The sequence below is a fragment of the Pteropus medius genome, unplaced genomic scaffold (genome assembly GCF_902729225.1).
Source record: "Pteropus medius unplaced genomic scaffold, Ma_sr-lr_union100, whole genome shotgun sequence".
In the NCBI taxonomy this organism is placed as follows: Eukaryota; Metazoa; Chordata; class Mammalia; order Chiroptera; family Pteropodidae; genus Pteropus; species Pteropus medius.
In genome coordinates, this window is record NW_024352947.1 from 3,396,466 (window position 1) to 3,412,927 (window position 16,462).

General features: G+C 44.8%; 1 protein-coding gene across 4 annotated transcripts in view; it reads left to right on the forward strand.

The window, feature by feature from the left end:
* The first annotated feature begins 210 nt into the window (after positions 1-210).
* The window catches only part of MTR (5-methyltetrahydrofolate-homocysteine methyltransferase), an 89,411-nt gene continuing 73,159 nt past the window's right edge, over positions 211-16,462 (forward strand). For 2 of the 4 annotated variants that reach the window (XM_039850401.1, XM_039850403.1), the window contains exons 1-6: positions 211-418; positions 6,343-6,557; positions 10,445-10,534; positions 11,819-11,888; positions 13,642-13,734; positions 15,296-15,402. In XM_039850401.1, the coding sequence (XP_039706335.1) occupies positions 385-418; positions 6,343-6,557; positions 10,445-10,534; positions 11,819-11,888; positions 13,642-13,734; positions 15,296-15,402 (609 nt within the window). In that variant the 5' untranslated portion in view covers positions 211-384. Of the gene's footprint in view, positions 419-719; positions 853-6,342; positions 6,558-10,444; positions 10,535-11,818; positions 11,889-13,641; positions 13,735-15,295; positions 15,403-16,462 lie in introns of all 4 variants that reach the window. The other 2 variants (XM_039850404.1, XM_039850402.1) reach the window with 2 other exon arrangements.

Consider the following 16,462-nt stretch of genomic DNA (forward strand, 5'->3'; position numbering starts at 1 on the left):
ACGCGCGGCGGGTCAGCGCCCGCTCCGGCCACGGGTGGCGCGCCGAGCGGCCGCGCTTCCGGATCCGGGGCGCGTGGGCGCAGACCGACCGCGGCGCGGCTCCGGCCGAGCCTCAGGCGATTGGTTGAGAGCGGCGGCCAATGGGGCCGCGACGAGCTCGCGCGGACCAATCACCGGCCGGGGGTGGGCCTCGCGCACAGGCTCCTTCGGGCAGAAAGCGGTGTCTTGAGGTGTCGCAGCCCGAGGCGCTGAGGACGTGTCCCGCCGCGGCGGCCGCCCTTCGGCGTCTGCGGGGCCCCAGCACTGGCCGGCGCCGCCCTCGGCCGGCGCCTGTGGAACCTTCCTCTGCGCGCCGCGCGCCGGGAGAGGAGCAGGCTCGGCGGCATGTCGCCCGCGCTGCAGGAGCACACGCCCTCGGGTAACACGCGGCCCGGGCCTGGGTGCGGTGCTTCCCCACTCCGGCGGCGGACTGCCAGCCCCTGGGGTGGTGCGCGTCTCCCCGTGACCCGCCGGCCGAGGTCCCGCGGGCGGATGGGCGGCGCCGTTAGACTCGGCGTCCACGTGTCTCCCCAGTTCCTTCCTCGCTGGCAATCCTCTCCCCGCACCTTCTTTCCCGCTCGACACCCCGTCCTCCCGCCTGCACGCCAGCACCCCGTCCCCACTTGCACCCCTTCCTCCACGGCACCTCATCTTCCCGACGTGCACCCCTTGCTCCCCAGGCACACCGCAGCGCGCCGCTTTCGTGCGCCAAAACGCGCTCTTAACGTCTGAGCAAGGACTTGCGGTTTGACTGACGGAGCCTCTTTCAGCGGGGTCCTGGGGAGGTTTTGCCCGATGTAACGTTCTTATTCAGTAAGTAGTTACTGAGCACTTAACTGTGCTCAGCCAGAGTTCAGGAACTGAGCGATAAGGAAACCCAGAGAACTATTTAAAAACACACTGAATGTTTATTTTCCATTTCAGGGTTAGAGCAGTCGTTCTGCAAACTCCAGAGAGCAGAGAAGTACTGTGTTAAAACATTAGCAGATGCCCAGTAAGGTCGTGAGGGGGAGTAGTATTTGCAAGTGGTTCTGATTTTGGTGGCTTTGGGATCACCATTGAGAAAAAAACTAGTACAAGAACTGAATATAATTTCAGCTTTACCATGAGCTCCGGGTCTGTAAGGTCATCCCTTGTTATGATCTGTGGATAAACACCCATAAAAACAGGTTATGTATGGGGTAGTGTTACTGGAGTTAAAGGGGCCCGTCTGCCCACCGCGTGTGTCTGAGTCAATCACATACATAAAAGTTTTGCGGCAAGAAAAGGATTTATTTTAGAGTTGCAAGTCCTGGAAACAGGCGAGCTAACACTCAAAGGCCTGGCTCCCCAGGTGTTTCGAGGGGACAGATCATATAAGGAAAAATCAATAGTCATAGAACCAAGGGAGTTGGGGGTTGTGGGTGCTACTGATTGGGAAAAGGCTGTGATGATTGATTATTGTGTCCAGTTCTGGAATCAGCCATGGTGCCCTCCTGCGGTCTCTGTGGCCCATTCTGCCTCCACACGCAAGCCAAAATGTTATCCTTAGTATAACCCAAACGTATTGTCCCAATGATTATAGAAGTGTGGCTTTATTAACCTTATGTCCTAAGGCTTTAATGATTAAGGGAGTTGGCATACAAAGGTGGAAGAATAAGGGTGAAAAAGCAAGTTAGTCATCATGCCATTATACTAGGTAAAGACTTTGAATCAGAGAAAAAACTGTGAGTGAAATCTGGGCGTGGTTACACTAGGAAATAAGAGCATCATTAGTAAGGACAGAACAGTAGCTGTGCTGTAACAGAAAGCTGTTCTGGTCCGGGGAGGGTGAATACTCAATTCATAGTAACTCAGAAGGAGAGTCATCAGAGATGAGCTAGTGACCCTGTTGATTCTAGGGTTCTCATAAATGGAATCGGTACAATTATTCTTGAAACCTGTGGAACTGTGAGAAGTGTCTTATCACTTGTTATAAAATAAGACCTGTCCCTCTCAGAGGGGTATTATGTAGTTATTTGAATAATGCTCTTACTCAGGACTTAAGGCCTTCTCTTCCCTATTTAACTTAAAAAAGGAAATATGTCATTTCCTTTTCATATGAATGTATCAGCAGCAGAATGTCCCAGCTAAGTAGGGGAACCGCAGAACTAGATTCCTGAATCCACTTTGAAAGTGGTCAGGGAGAATCCGCTCTGTTTAGAACCTGACCAGGAGTAAAAGGTACACGGAGTTCTAGACCTAATGAACTGAATACAGTTAGATAGGCTTTTTGGCTCTTATTCTTCATGGAAGAGAAACATTTCACTGAGTGCTGACCCTGCCAAGGGAAAGAAGCATTGTTAAGGTGACTTACGCTTATGAGAAGGCTCTGGAGGGGTGATGGTGATTAAAAGCCAGTGAAAGATGAGCCCCTATTGGGAAAGCTTGGGAAATACCTGAGGCCGAGAACAGAGATTTTAAGTTAATTTAAACCACCAAATCTGGGAGAAAGACCTTTTAGTTTCTCTAAAAAGGAAATCGTATGTTCTCTCAAGGATGAATAAGTGGGGATGATGTAGAAGCAGTGGGCTTTTAAGGACCTCAGTTGCCGAGGAGTTTTGTATTCAGCCCATGCAGTTGTTCTGTTCTACATTCCCTTTTACCTCTGTTTTCTATTTACAATAGTCTTATTTTCATAGGCAGTCTTTTTCAAATATTAAATATATTTGTATATTTCTTTATACTCTAGTCTGTGTGTATGCATTTTTAATTTATGTAAATAGTATCGTGGTAGTTAACCATTTCTGACTTTTTCACTCACTATTCCAGCCTTACAGTACAGCAGTGCAGCAGAGGTGTATCTGGTTACCACCGTGTAGTAGTCCACACGAGCATCCACCACGTTTTACTTTGCCATATCTCAAGGTTGTCTCGAACTTGCCGTCCCTACAGACATCCTCTTACGTGTTCTCTGTGGGTCCATGTGAGACTTTGGGAAATACACCAGGAGTGAGATTGCAGGTTTCTGCATGCTTCATGTTTCTAGGTTGTTGTAGGCAGCTCTCCAGAGTGGCTCTGTCAGCGTTCCAACAAGCATACTCGAGGGTCGGATTGTTTTTGGAATTACCCAGTTTTCTAATTGCCCATCTGTTGGATGTAAATTGGCATCATCTTGTTTTAATTCACAATTCTCTGATAGCTAATGAATTTGAGCATCTCTTCTCTACTCGTCTGTTATTGTTTTCCCCTTCCTTGACTTGCCTATTCATGTCTTTTGCCCATTTTCCTATTTAATTTCTTATTGATTTATAGGAGTTCCTTGTACATTATACATGTTAGTCCCTTTCAGTTTTAGACATTGCAGAATCTTCCTCCAATTCATAATCCGTTTATTACTTTGGTGTATGTTGAATTTCATTTAACAGAAATTGTTAGTTTTTATGTAATCAAATTCATCCTTTTTAAAAAAAAAATTATAGGTTAGGCTTTTTGAGTCTTATGTCTTTCCCTATTATGAGTAATAAGGATATTTTAAACGTGTATTTTACTTTTCCTAATTTTATGATATGGGTTTGTCATATATTGTAATATTTGGTGGGCCAAGTAACTTTCTACTTCTTCAAAGTTAATTTAGCTCTTTCTGGACTTTTAGCCTTTCACATAAATTATAAAATACACTTGTCAAATTTCTCATAAAAATCAAATGTTCTATTTTGAGTTTTAATAAAACCTTTGGTCTCTTAACCACATCTCAGAATTTGTATGTGTTTGGGCAGGGTGTTTTGTGGTAAATAGTGAACTGTCTTAAAGTCTGAAAACAGCTTATATTTCTGGATTGAAAAATGAATACAGTAGGGGCCCCATGGAAAAATGCTTAGACTTCTTTATGAAAATGGGAGGAATAGAGCCACACTCAGCTGTCAGATTTGCAGTGAGTTGAGAGATGCCATACCAATACTGGTGAGGTTGCCAGGGATGGGAAAAGATGTGGCATCTCTCACGTTTTGTAGATTTCTCCTTCCAGTCCTCATTAAACATGTGGGCTTGCTAGTGGAGGAGATCAAGGACAAAGATGTGTAAATGACACACTATTGCTTGACCGTTTTGCTGATGACAGGACTTATTTTGTAGAAAAGATTGCATTTTTTTTTCTAGGAGGTTTGGATACTTTTTAAAATTAAATTCAAACGTATGATGTACTCCCCCACATTCACACCCTGTGCTCCATCAGTCTGTGTTGCTACTGAGGCTGCCTTCCGGAAGCCTCCCCGGAATAATTCGGTCAAACAGCTCTGTAGCCGCCATGTAGCCCTGTTCTTGTTTTGTGTACCTCAGACTCTGGACGGTAAGACAGGGTAGGTTTGTGGATTTGCACCCAATTCCATCTTGTAGAGATTCATACATTTCCGCTTTCGGTTTCAGATGACCTCTTATCTTCTGTCATCTTCTTTTGCCATTTCCATTGAGAAACTATTTATTGAACACTTAGGTTGCCAGGTGCGGTCCTCGGTGTTGCTAGGGATGGAGATGAGTTGGTCTGGACAGTCATTTCCTCCAAGGAGATCAAGGGATGTAGAGCCAGCGCCACATGACTCAAGCTTCGCTCCTCTCAGGCACACAGAAGGGAATGTTTAAGTAACTTGTGTTGACTTCGGTAGGCAGTAGGGAGTGGTCGAAGATGTTCGAGCAGAGGAAGCAACTGATTTCAAACTGATTAACCTGGTGGTGGTACCTAGGATAGACCGGAAGACGGGGTGACCAGGTAGTGATGAGGTGGTGATCTTTCACCTCTGTAGGACACTCGATTGTTTATAAACATCTTCATCTCTGTGATCTCATTTAACCTTAAAAACAACTGTATGAGATAGATAGAGCAGGCATTTTTATCCTTAGTGTTCATGGCTGTAAACTGAAACTCTCAGAATTTGTGATGGCCAGAATGTGTAGTGAGGGCTTGAAGATGGTATTGGCGATGTGGGTAGAGGGAGGACCAGTGTGGATGCCATTTTGGAGGCCACATCTTATAGGGCTTGGGATATGACTAGATGTTGGTTATCAGGGAGAATAGGAGTCAGATAATACTGAGGTTTTCAGGTCAGGCTTCTGGGAAGGGTGATGCTATTCACAGAAATAGGGAGATCAGGCAGGGGATAGAGCAAGTTTGGTTTTGAATATTAGGTTGATGGGCAGGTAGATGTACTAGGTGGTGATATCAGGTGTCTGACGGTTTGAAATCTGAGTCTAAGGTTGGATGGAGCACAGTATTTTGACAATTAGAAGGTCATGGCGATTTTAGAGAATAATTTCAGTAGAGTGGTGGAGGAGGAAGCCGCGTCAAGGTAAGGGATCGGGGTGGGGAGGTTTGGGGTAGAACTCAGCAGAGGTGAGGTGAGCGGTGGGAGAAGGGGGGGGTGGCGATCAAGTGCTCTTCCTTAGGTGCAGAGACAAGGAAAACAGTGAGCCGAGCTGCAAGAGGATTTTGATGTGCAGGGGGTAAATTTGAGGACCTCCCAATAGTCGACTCCTTTGTACAGGCTTAGGTAAAGTCACCCGTCGAGTGGAAAGAATGGGAAGGACCGGTGCTAAGAGAAAGCAGAGGTTGGGGACGCGGACGTGGCAGATGTGGAGGCCCACCAAGGGAAGGTAAAGAAAAGGCTCCACTTCAAGAATTGTCTGTGACTCCAAGCAGTGTGGTTTCGTGGCTTTCCAGTTGTTCTTGGAAACCAGGAGATAGGATGGAAGGAGGGGCTTTTCAGGGCTGGAAGTTAGGAGAGGTCAAGGACGTGGGGAGCATTGAGAAGTTCCAGGGTGCTAGCCAGTTATTATTTCAAAGATGGAGCAGAGATGAGTAAAACCCTGTGTATAGGCTGTTAGTTCCGGCAGTAGGTGGGGGAGACTGCCAAAGTTCTTAATTTAAGAGGAGTTTGGAATGATCGTTGGTTTTCAGTTACCCGTGTTAACTCTCCCTGCAAAGGGAGCCTGCGCACAGAACTAACGGAGAGGCTGTGGGAGGACCTGCTGACAGCTGGGCCGGCCTCGTATGGCTGGGCTCATCGCGTTTTCCTCGCCCCTGGATCGGGGAATTACAGCCTGCTTTCATTTCGGTTTGGTGCTTCACCAGTGATTCATGCTCTGTACAATCGTTTATTGCATTATGCCTTGTTATAACTTATGAAAACGTTTTTGGTCAGTGTTTTTCTAATGTTGTAGAGCTAAGAGTTTGTCTTTTATGAGCCTTATTTAGTCCCTATTGTGAGTCTTTATAAATTATTCTAAACTCCCTCTCCACACACATCTTTTTCCTCTTTTGTTTTTTAAAGTCAATTTTTACTGTCTTTAAAGCAGGCATGAAGAAAACCCTGCAGGACGAGATCAAAGCCATTCTCCAGGAGAGGATCATGGTGCTGGACGGAGGGATGGGGACCATGATCCAGCAGCACAGGCTGAGTGAAGATGACTTCCGAGGTCAAGAGTTTAAAGACCACCCCAGGCCACTGAAAGGCAACAATGACATCCTGAGTATAACTCGACCTGACGTCATTTACCAGATCCATAAGGTAAGGTGTCCCCAGGTGTGTATGTTCTCAGGCTGCTGTTCTGCACGCCATTTCATGGACTGAGGGCAGAATGCGGTGCCCAGTGCTCTGAGGACACAGAAGAAGGTGATTTGTTCAGAAAGCTGGCGTTGGACACCAAGTAAACGTCATCTCCTGTGTTGAGCATTCGGGGTAAGGAGATGAGGATGATAGGTTTTCTGCCTTCGAGGTCTTTAAACTCCAGTGAAAAACCACAAAATTCTGGATGAAGTAGGATTTTCACATACACTTTGTTACGTAAGTCACCACAACAGCCTTGATGGAACAAAACGAAAGGTAATCATTGTTCTCATTTCGTAGACTGGGAAACTCAGGATCACAGAGGTTAAATAACTTGTCTGACGGGACTAGATTACTGACCTGAAGTCCCGTGTTCTTCGGTTTTTCTGTCTCCAATAAAAATGGCTAGCCACCATGAAGAGATCAGAAGCAAGTGACTGGGTATTGCTAGACTCTTAAAATTTAAAAATAAACAGAACTCAATTATTTTAGAGGCGATCATAGGAATTTCATAGAATCGTGACTAGAAGAGATAATAAGGCACTTTAATCTGTTTCCCTGATCAGGATTCAATTAGAAGAACAAAACCTATTTACCAGTTAAGTGAGAAAGTTTCGTTTTCTGGAGAAGGGTATTGTTATAGGTGTTTCAGATTCGTCTTAAGGAAAAAAAAAATTACCTAGACAAATCACCAGGTGATTAAGGGAATCATTGAGTGTGGAGGGGATCGTGGTACTGGGTGGCCAAGACTGTTCCACATCAGATGCAGAATGGGTTTTTTTTGAAGAGAAACTAAGGCTGCCTTTCCTTTGGTTATGATGGGAATTGCAGGTGCCGGAAGATTTAAAATTGGTCTTTAAAGAGATTTGGTTCTGCAGAAAGAATGGTAACTCAGTTTTTCTGCTCGGCCTTGAGACTGTGTAATCAAATCTCATAAAACTCCAGCATATTGAGATTGGGAATATGTCATCGTGGTGTGAATTGTTTGGGGTGGTTACAAAAATCAGCCATTATAATGCAGTTGGTGAATCACATGACCACTGTGTTATGGGCTTTGTCACTGTCACTCACGTGGGTTATCACTAGAGTGTAAGTTCCCGAGGGCAGGAATTTAGGCCCGTTTTTCACTCCTGAATTGCGACTGCTTAGAACAGCATCTGGCACACGGTGCTTGTTCTGGCGTGGGTGTTAGATAGGCGTCTAGACAGAACAACAAGGTTCTGATGAAGCGAAAATGACTGCAAATACAATAAGGTGGACTTGCCGCCTGGCTGTCTCATTCCTGGGAGGCTGTTGACTAGTTGGAGGCTTGGAATGTACAGAGCATACCGTGTTCATGGACGGAGAAGGGAAAAAGACCACATTGTCACACGTAATTATTTCTCTTGGAATTGGTGACTGTAGATTAGATCTTCTGATATTTTTATGGATTGTCTAAGTAGTATTTGTAGTGTAAGTGACTGACATTAAACTTTTGATGCAGTGGCATCTGTCTCAAAGACATCCACATCAAATAAACATATTGGCAGGTATATGACACAGCTTCTATCTAAACAACTAGGAAAGGAACCAGGTCACTCCCACCCATGAAGTTCCCCTTTTAGAAAGCCCTAGGTACCTAGCTAACTGACCGCTTGAGTGACCCTGCTTTTCCCTTTCTACACCCTAATTTCCTCTTTGATGTTTTAAATTTTACCGATAGAGAGTGAGCCTGCCAAATCCTGGGCACCCTACCCTAGGCCTCAGTAAAGCAGAGCTCCAGGTTCACGGCCGCTCACTCGCTCACCTATACCCTTTCCCCCACCTGCCTGGCTGCGTGGCCCCAGGAGTGCCTGTACCACTTAGGACCTCTGGGTAATAAATCTTGTTTTTTAAAAAGTTCCCTGACGGTTGTTGCTGAGGTGCATCTGGAAGTCATAACAACTGCCAGGGCTGGTCCAGCCCCAGCCCTGGCTCCGGTCTGGGCTCCCCACAGACGAAGAGCCCCGGGGGAATGCCCAGGCGTCCCTAGCCGGGCACTATCAAGAGGCTGAGCCCACGTGAAACAATATTTGAAACAACTAATGGCCGCTAGAAGTGCTGTCATTAATGTCCTTTAATTTTGACAACTTTCTTCATCAGAAAACTGAGGAGCCAAGAAATTAAGTAGCTTGCCCCAGGTGACACATATTTTAAATCGATGAGAATAGGATTGGAATTGAGGAATGTCCTGTCCAGAGCCCATGAGTGGATTACTGAGCCGGGAAAGAAGATGAAAGAGAGGGTGATGAGCTAGAGGAAACACCTTTTAAACTTTGAATCTATGGGAATTTAGAAATATTTGTTCTCTAACTATAAGGACAGTATGCAGTCACTTAAAAACAATAAGTCTAGCTGGATAATATAGAAAAGCATAAAGGAAATTAAAAGCCACTTGTATCAGTACCAAGAGATAACTGCCATTCACATATTTTAATTTATATTTCAATCCAGTTTTCTGTAATTGGATTTTAAAAATTAAATTGGGATTACATTACTTTATACTATTCTATAATTTGCATTTTTAAGTTATATACCATGAACACTTAATGTTCTGAAACTTGGTTTTAATAACTTTCTAATAATCTATTTTGTGTATTTCTCATCCATTATTTAACTGATCTTACTCCTAGGCATTAAGGAATTTTTCTTGCTTTTTTCGAAAAATCAAATTTTAAGTAATGTTTTCTCACAAAACAAAACCCATAGATAAGAATAAATTCCCTTTAATACTACTCCAAAGTTCTATTTTCTCCCCAGAGATAACCATTATGTTAGTTGATGTGTCTTTCCAGATGATTTTGTTACTCATTATGTACATGTATATATGTGTGTAAGTATGGATGTGTGTGTATACATAACACATACATCTGTAGAAAACTCACAGTGCTGTTTGAATATGTGTATATGTGAATGGTGTCATGCTTTACATATCAATTGATTTTATTTTTCTACTCAGCGATACTTTGGAGATCTTTCCATGTTAGTATATGTTGATATGCACAACCTTTTTTTAGCTGCCACGTAACGTGATAAAATGGATATATTATCGTTTATTTAGCTGTTTCCATGGATATATTATCGTTTATTTAGCTGTTTCCTTACTGGTGGGTTTTTAGGGTGTTCGTGACATAAATGCGTAAATCTTGGTTTTCGTTGCTGCCCTCTTCGAACAGCGTAGTTGGGTTCACTGGCTATCGGAACAGCTAGGGGGCCGAGAGAGTCCATCCAGAGTGCTCATCAGGTTGAGTTGAGTTGGTGTTCAAAGAGAGAGACAAGAGTTTTCAAACAGGAAGAACAGGAGGATCGTGGGTCCTCAGAGGTCCAGCGCAGGCGTGTTTTAGAGGGATTAGGAGACGTGGGCAGAAACGGTTGTCAGGATTGAGATCTAGAGATGGCGCTGGTCTCAGTGGGGGTCAGATTGTCCTCAAGCAGGGGGAGGTGAGGGAGTGGAACTAATTTTTGTTGTGTGCCCATCCTGTGCCATACGTTGGATGTGTTACCTGTATCATCACACAGCCACCCTGTGAGGCAGACGTACAGTACTTTCCCATGAGGGCTCTGGAGCTCAGAGAGTGTAAGGAAGTCGACTTCATTCACAGAATTTAGTGTGTGAACTTTGAATTCAAGTTCTGGGTTTGTTTACACCATGTGCCTTTCTGTGAAACCCTTGCACCCTTTTGCACCTCTAGCCCCTAATGCAGTGCCGTGCAAGTATAAGTGGTCAGGTGGTCAGAAGGTGTTCGGTGATGATGAAGATGAAAAGGCGTGTGTGTTGCTGGGGGACGGGGCTTCTCAAACTCAGCACCGATGTTACTTTCTTGTTGCAGGATTACTTGCTGGCGGGGGCGGATATCATTGAAACCAACACTTTCAGCAGCACTAGCGTTGCCCAAGCTGACTATGGCCTGGAGCACTTGGTAAGAATTCCGATTTCTCCTCCTAGCGAAGATGTTCAGAGCACTTGCCATATTGGGTTTTTTTTTCTTTTGATAGTAGCCATCTAGTGGGTGTGGGGAGGCAGATTTGGTTTATTTTTAATTGACACAGTGCTTCTGTATTCAAATTTTGTAAATTATGTCGATGATGGAAATGCATGGTAGATGCCGAGGTCCCCATTTCTGTGTGGGATTTTTTCCAGACACTCGCCCCTGTTTTCATGCAGGTAGCCCCGAGTGCTCTGACACTAATTTCTCTCATGATGTTGAGGCTTTGTGAGATCATGTGCTTTTTGGCTCATCAAAGAAAAATGAATGTGTATTTGAGGGTAGGAGTTGGCAAACATTTTCTGTAAAGGGCCAGGTAGTAAATATTTTGGGCCTTGTTGGCTACATGCAGACTCTGTTGCAACCACTCAACTCTGTCATTGTAGCAGAAAAGCAGCCACAGAAAATGTGTAAACAATGGGCTCGACTGTGTTCCAATAAAACTTTATTTACAAAATAGGCATCAGGCCAGAATTGCCCTGGGAGCCATAGCTGGATAACCCCTATTTTAGGATAATCTGGTTTGATGACTAGATATGAGGGTCCAAGGCACAGAGGCTCTTAGAATCAGATGCGGTCTTGATGATCACAAGTCTGAGACCCGACCCGGCCTGCGGAAGGGCTGTAGGGAGCCTCGAGCCTCATTAAATTGTAGGTAGTACTTGGTGTGTTTGTGCATACTTGCTTTTATTTCCTCGTGAGTGGGTTTATGGACTTTCACCAAGTTTTAAGAGGTTAATAATCTGCAAAGAGTTCGGAGCCATTGCTTACAACCACTGTTTGGTGAAGGCAGTCAGGGCCGGGAGAAGCCGCTATGGGGACTGCCTGGGCCGGCAGGGGCGGAGCTGTTTCTAGAACCCGGGCCGCCTTCTCCGAAGCCTGCACTTTTTCCATGACTACGTTTTTTTCTGATTCTCAGAATATTTAACTATTTCAGCGTATTCTCTGACGTTCCAGATGTCTGGAGAGTGCCCTTTTGCCACCTGGCTCACGGGTTTGGGGAAGAACCTAAAGGCAGTTCTCACAGACTCACCTTTCCTGGTGCCTTCAGGGCCCGGGCAGCCAATAGGTCTTCTTGGCCAAGGCTCTACTCAGTCCTCAGATTAATCCTCTGTGCATTTCCTTACTGAATAAAACTGGGCTTTAGAAGGTCTTGACCTTCTTGTTTAACGTGCGGAAGAAAAGGAGGACGAGTTAACGTTTGCAGTTATGTGTTAGGCTTACCAGATGAACAAGAGCTCCGCGGGAGTGGCCAGGAGAGCAGCCGAGGAGATAACTCTCCAGACAGGTAAGGGGCATTTCTCTCTTTCTTACGTAGGTCATTCCCCTGACGGTCTCAGCTGTCTGCTGTCCACTCTTCCCTTTCATGACAGTCGGCCTCCTAGCCACCTGGTGGGCCCCGCGTTGTGCTCGTTTCTTGGTTGCTTCCCTGCGATTTCATAGTCGGGCATTCAGTGTCTCTCTGAATTCACTGTCCCTGCGGGCCTTGGGCTGAGGGTTTATTCCGCGTTTACTCTGCGGGGGATTTTATCCTAACTTTGTAGCTGAGACCATGGCTTCCTTGTATATTTACAGCTAAAATGATTTTCTCCCTTTGGAAGCATACCATCAGGTTGTTAAGGCAATGGCTGACTGTTTTGATCATTTTGCTTATCCTTAAGATATTCGATCTGATCCCTGTAAAGCTGTGCTCCTCCCTGTACTTGACTTACCTGGGTAAAGAGGTATTGTCTTTGGAGCATTTTCCACTTTATCCCACTGGTGTCCTTTAAGGCTCTGTCTGTGTAGAACGCAAAAGAGTGTGGCATTAGATTCAGTTTTACAGGAACTTGGAAAGTGGCTCCTGGCTGGCTGCCACAACAGCACTTGGGTACCAGCTGGTTGGGAGGCTTGGAGGGAGAGAAAGGAATGGAAGTACATGGAGCCCCTTAAGATTTGGAAATGTGAAATTATTGCCAAGAGGAAAGATGCAAAGAAAATCGTCAGGAAGTTGGACACAGCATACTCATGAAGACTGAGCGATTTATAGGAACTCCGTTTCTGAGAGGGAATGTTTAATTGCATGGGGCCGTGCAGACTTAGTAACTTAGTAATGCCCAACAGGGGCACAGGTCAGAGGATGTCAGCCAGCGTAAGCAGGGAAAGATAAAGGCATTTTTGTTATTCCTCATTATTGTTCAGCTTTGGAGACGATAAGGAATATTTGGAGCTGTAACCTTTTCACAGGCTTGGTAATCGAACAGTTGGTAGTCTTCAGCAGTTAAGTTGTAATGTGTAACCAGGATGATTGGCTGGAATCACCAGAGGGGATAGTGGTGTGGCCCCGGCTTCTGCCAGCATCTGTACATGAGCACGATTTCTCAGGCTCCTTTAGAAGCACCGAGGTTCTTGCTTGGAGCAAAGGTTATTAAAGAGTGATCAAAAGAGTTCTTAAAGTAAGATTTAATCTGCTTCATACTTTAATTTCAGGCTGTGTTACTGTTAATCCTGATGTACTCTTTCCCCCCAGTAAAGGGCCTGTGATACAGCAGTGGAAGGCATTTCCAGTCAAGTGCTGCTATGAGGCGCTTTTGCAGAATCTGTGTTAAGTTCAGGACCTTCAAGAATAGGGAGAGAGAGTTTGGCCAAACATAGCTATGGTGGTAGAAAAGGATTACTTACCGAAAGGCTTTGAAGCCAGATACATAAGAATCCAAGAGTTTTTTCCATTGGCTTGGTGATAATATATGCACATTCTCTATATTTCATAATTTCTCTAGTGGGATCTGAGACAGCCTCCATGATCAAACACGTATTTGCCCTAAAATCTTGAACTGTCCCATTAAGCAGGATAAAGACTGTAAATAGCCTCTTGTTAGTTTAGGAGAGGTCAAGTTTTGTTGTCAAATGAATTTAAAAAATTGGGGCTTTTGCGCTTTCTGAATTTCAGAGTTTTGGTCAAAGAATTATAGACCTGTATCATAGAGAAATCTTATACCTTATTGATTCACAACAAAAATGTTGAGCTATTCACAAATTTCATACGTTTTTATTTCCCAAAGGAATTAAGAGGTTTGTGGCAGGAGCCCTCGGTCCAACTAATAAGACACTCTCTGTGTCTCCGTCTGTGGAGAGACCAGATTACAGGAACATCAGTGAGTATCACATGTCAACATTGATCTTGGGCATGTGCTTCTGTGTATGGTCATCTCTACACCTGTAACCTGTCACCTCTGTGTCTGTACCTGTAACCCGTCGCTTCTGTGTCTCTCTACACCTGTAACCTGTCACCTCTGTGTCTCTACACCTGTAACCTGTCACTTCTGTGTCTACACCTGTAACCTGGGACCAACTGCAGGACCCCCTGGGTTACCGTGACCCAGCCCACATCAAAGGGCTTACCGCAGTCCCTGGAGTATAGTAGATAACTAAATAGTTAACTGCTGCTGTTGTTATTAATATTGTTTTTCGAGCTTGCTTTCAAATGTACATGGTGTTTTGGTCGTGCTTCTTTATCAGCTTTGGAAATAAAACCAATCAAAATAAAGCCTTAAACTGAGAAGTTGAGAAATTAGACACTAGGCCTCGGTCTATCATAGAATAATCCACTAGACCCCTATTTTATCTATCAGAAAGTAGTCCAAACTACATAAACATACTTGCATTATAAACTATCATGTATAAACGTCTCACATTGAGATTTTATGAAAAATCTGGAAATGTAGTTCAGTTTCTTAAACATCAGATTTTATAAAAATGAACTGTGAGAGCTGAATAGCAGTGCTGCTCTGTATGGTAATGAACTTCGTGTAGATGACAAGTTCAGGCAAGTGTGGTCTGTAGGTTTTTGGTCACAGAACTTTCCATGCAGTGACCACACTTTGTCACCGGAGTCGCTTGTTCTGATGTTGTCTGTCATTGGTCTAGGCATGATAGCGAGGAGCTGACGCTTCCTTTCTCTGTGCTGTGTGGCATGAGACGCACCTATGCAGCAAGCACAGATCTGCTGTTGAGGCTTCTTGACTGAATATCTGAGCATTGTTGTTGTTGTTGTCGTTGTTTTTTTTTGGTCGGGAAGTAAAACGACTCCTCATTTTCCCTCTCAGGTGGAAATAGACAACCGAAGATGTTTCTTCCAAAGTTTTCTCTGGGAGTGTGTGAGAGCTCCTCCCGGGGGGTGTCTGAACGCTGTGTGTGAGGCTGAAATTGCCCACCACGCGGGTTTCCTCTGAGACAGGGCAGGAGGCATCCACAGGACCGCAGCCCTTTAGCACAGAGAGAGGCTGTGACTGGAGCGGGAGGATCCAGATCAGCACGACGCGGTCGTGTGTCACGTCTCACGCTTGTCCCTTAGTGGATCGGTTGAAACCATCCCTGGCAAGGATGATCTTTTTCAGAGATCTTGGGAGCGAGCTGCAGGGCCGGGGACATCACACAGCTGCCCGCTCACACAGCTGCCCGTCCGCTCTGTCTCGGCTACACGGGGGAGGTGTAGGCGGCCCTGAGCTCAGGAGCCACCGTGTTCGGGTTACTGCTTTAACTTCCATCGCAGCTGAGCTGCCGTATTTGGTTTCTTACCTAGGTGGTGTTGTCCTTAAGTTATGCACTCTAAACCAGCAGTAATTAGCTCACAGGTGCCAGGCCTGAAGTCAGCATGTCCTGGCCATTCAGAGGATGTTGATGACTCATGTCCTACGTTTGGTTTATTTTTTGCAGTATTTGATGAGCTCGTTGAAGCGTATGAAGAGCAGGCCAAGGGGCTTCTAGACGGTGGGGTCGATATCTTACTCATTGAAACTATTTTTGATACGGCCAATGCCAAGGTGAGTTAAGAGGGAAAAAAGGAACAGGGCCGGGGGTGGAGTGGAGGGTTGTGATGACTCCTCTGATGTAGTGAGGAGACAGTAATAGCCATTATCAGGGTTAAATGAGATTTCTCTTTTCCATTTTAATCTTGGCTATTTTTAACTGAGGCCAGCAGAATGAGAAAAACTTCAAAAGGTTATCCTTTTAACTTTTAAAAATGCTTTTTTTTAATTAGGAAAGTAGATGTTTTCATGTATAGCCACTATATATGCATCTGCGCATAGGTAATAAATATATACACATGGTTCTAAATTCAGAAGAGACGTGCATTATGCAGTGAAAAGTGCTGTCCTGCCATCTCCTATTCCTCGGGGACAACACCGTTGCCAGGGTTGAGACGCCAATGGGGACTCTGTGCAGCATGCGTGTGCCTGAGTTTGTATTCCTTACATATGAACAAAGCTGTGCAAGTGTATGGAGAGGAAAGTAAATACCCTACACGTATGTTTTTGCACAGTGTATCTAGAGGGTAAATTTCTACAGGTGAAATTGCTAAGCGTTTGTGCATTGTTCATTTTGATCTTCGGTGTCGAGTTGCCTTCCAGCCAGCTGGCGGGGCTGGTTTCACCACCTTCTCTAACAACTATTGTTACACTTTTTCATCTTTTCCGCTATGAGGGGTGAAAAATACGACCTCGCTGTACTTTTCATTTGTATTTTTCTGACTATGAATGAAATTAAACATTTGTTTTTAGTTTTATAGCCATTTACATTTCCTTGAGTCCTGTGCATTTTTTCTGTCGGATTTTTTTTTTTTCTTAATAGAGTTTTTCCCTAAGGAAGTCAGGCCCATGTTGATGACGAATAGCAAACATTGTCTCCGGTGTGTTGTGTGACTTTTGATTTTCTATGTGATGGTGACGGTGATGTAGTTGTGCTGTTTTTGTTTGTTCGTTTTAGTTTTTCATTGGTGCAAGATAATTATAATTTCGTATGGTTGGATTTATGGATTCTGGGTTGTTGGTGGCGTTTTGCGCAGAGGGAATTATATTTGCATGGGTAGTCCTCACCCCAAGA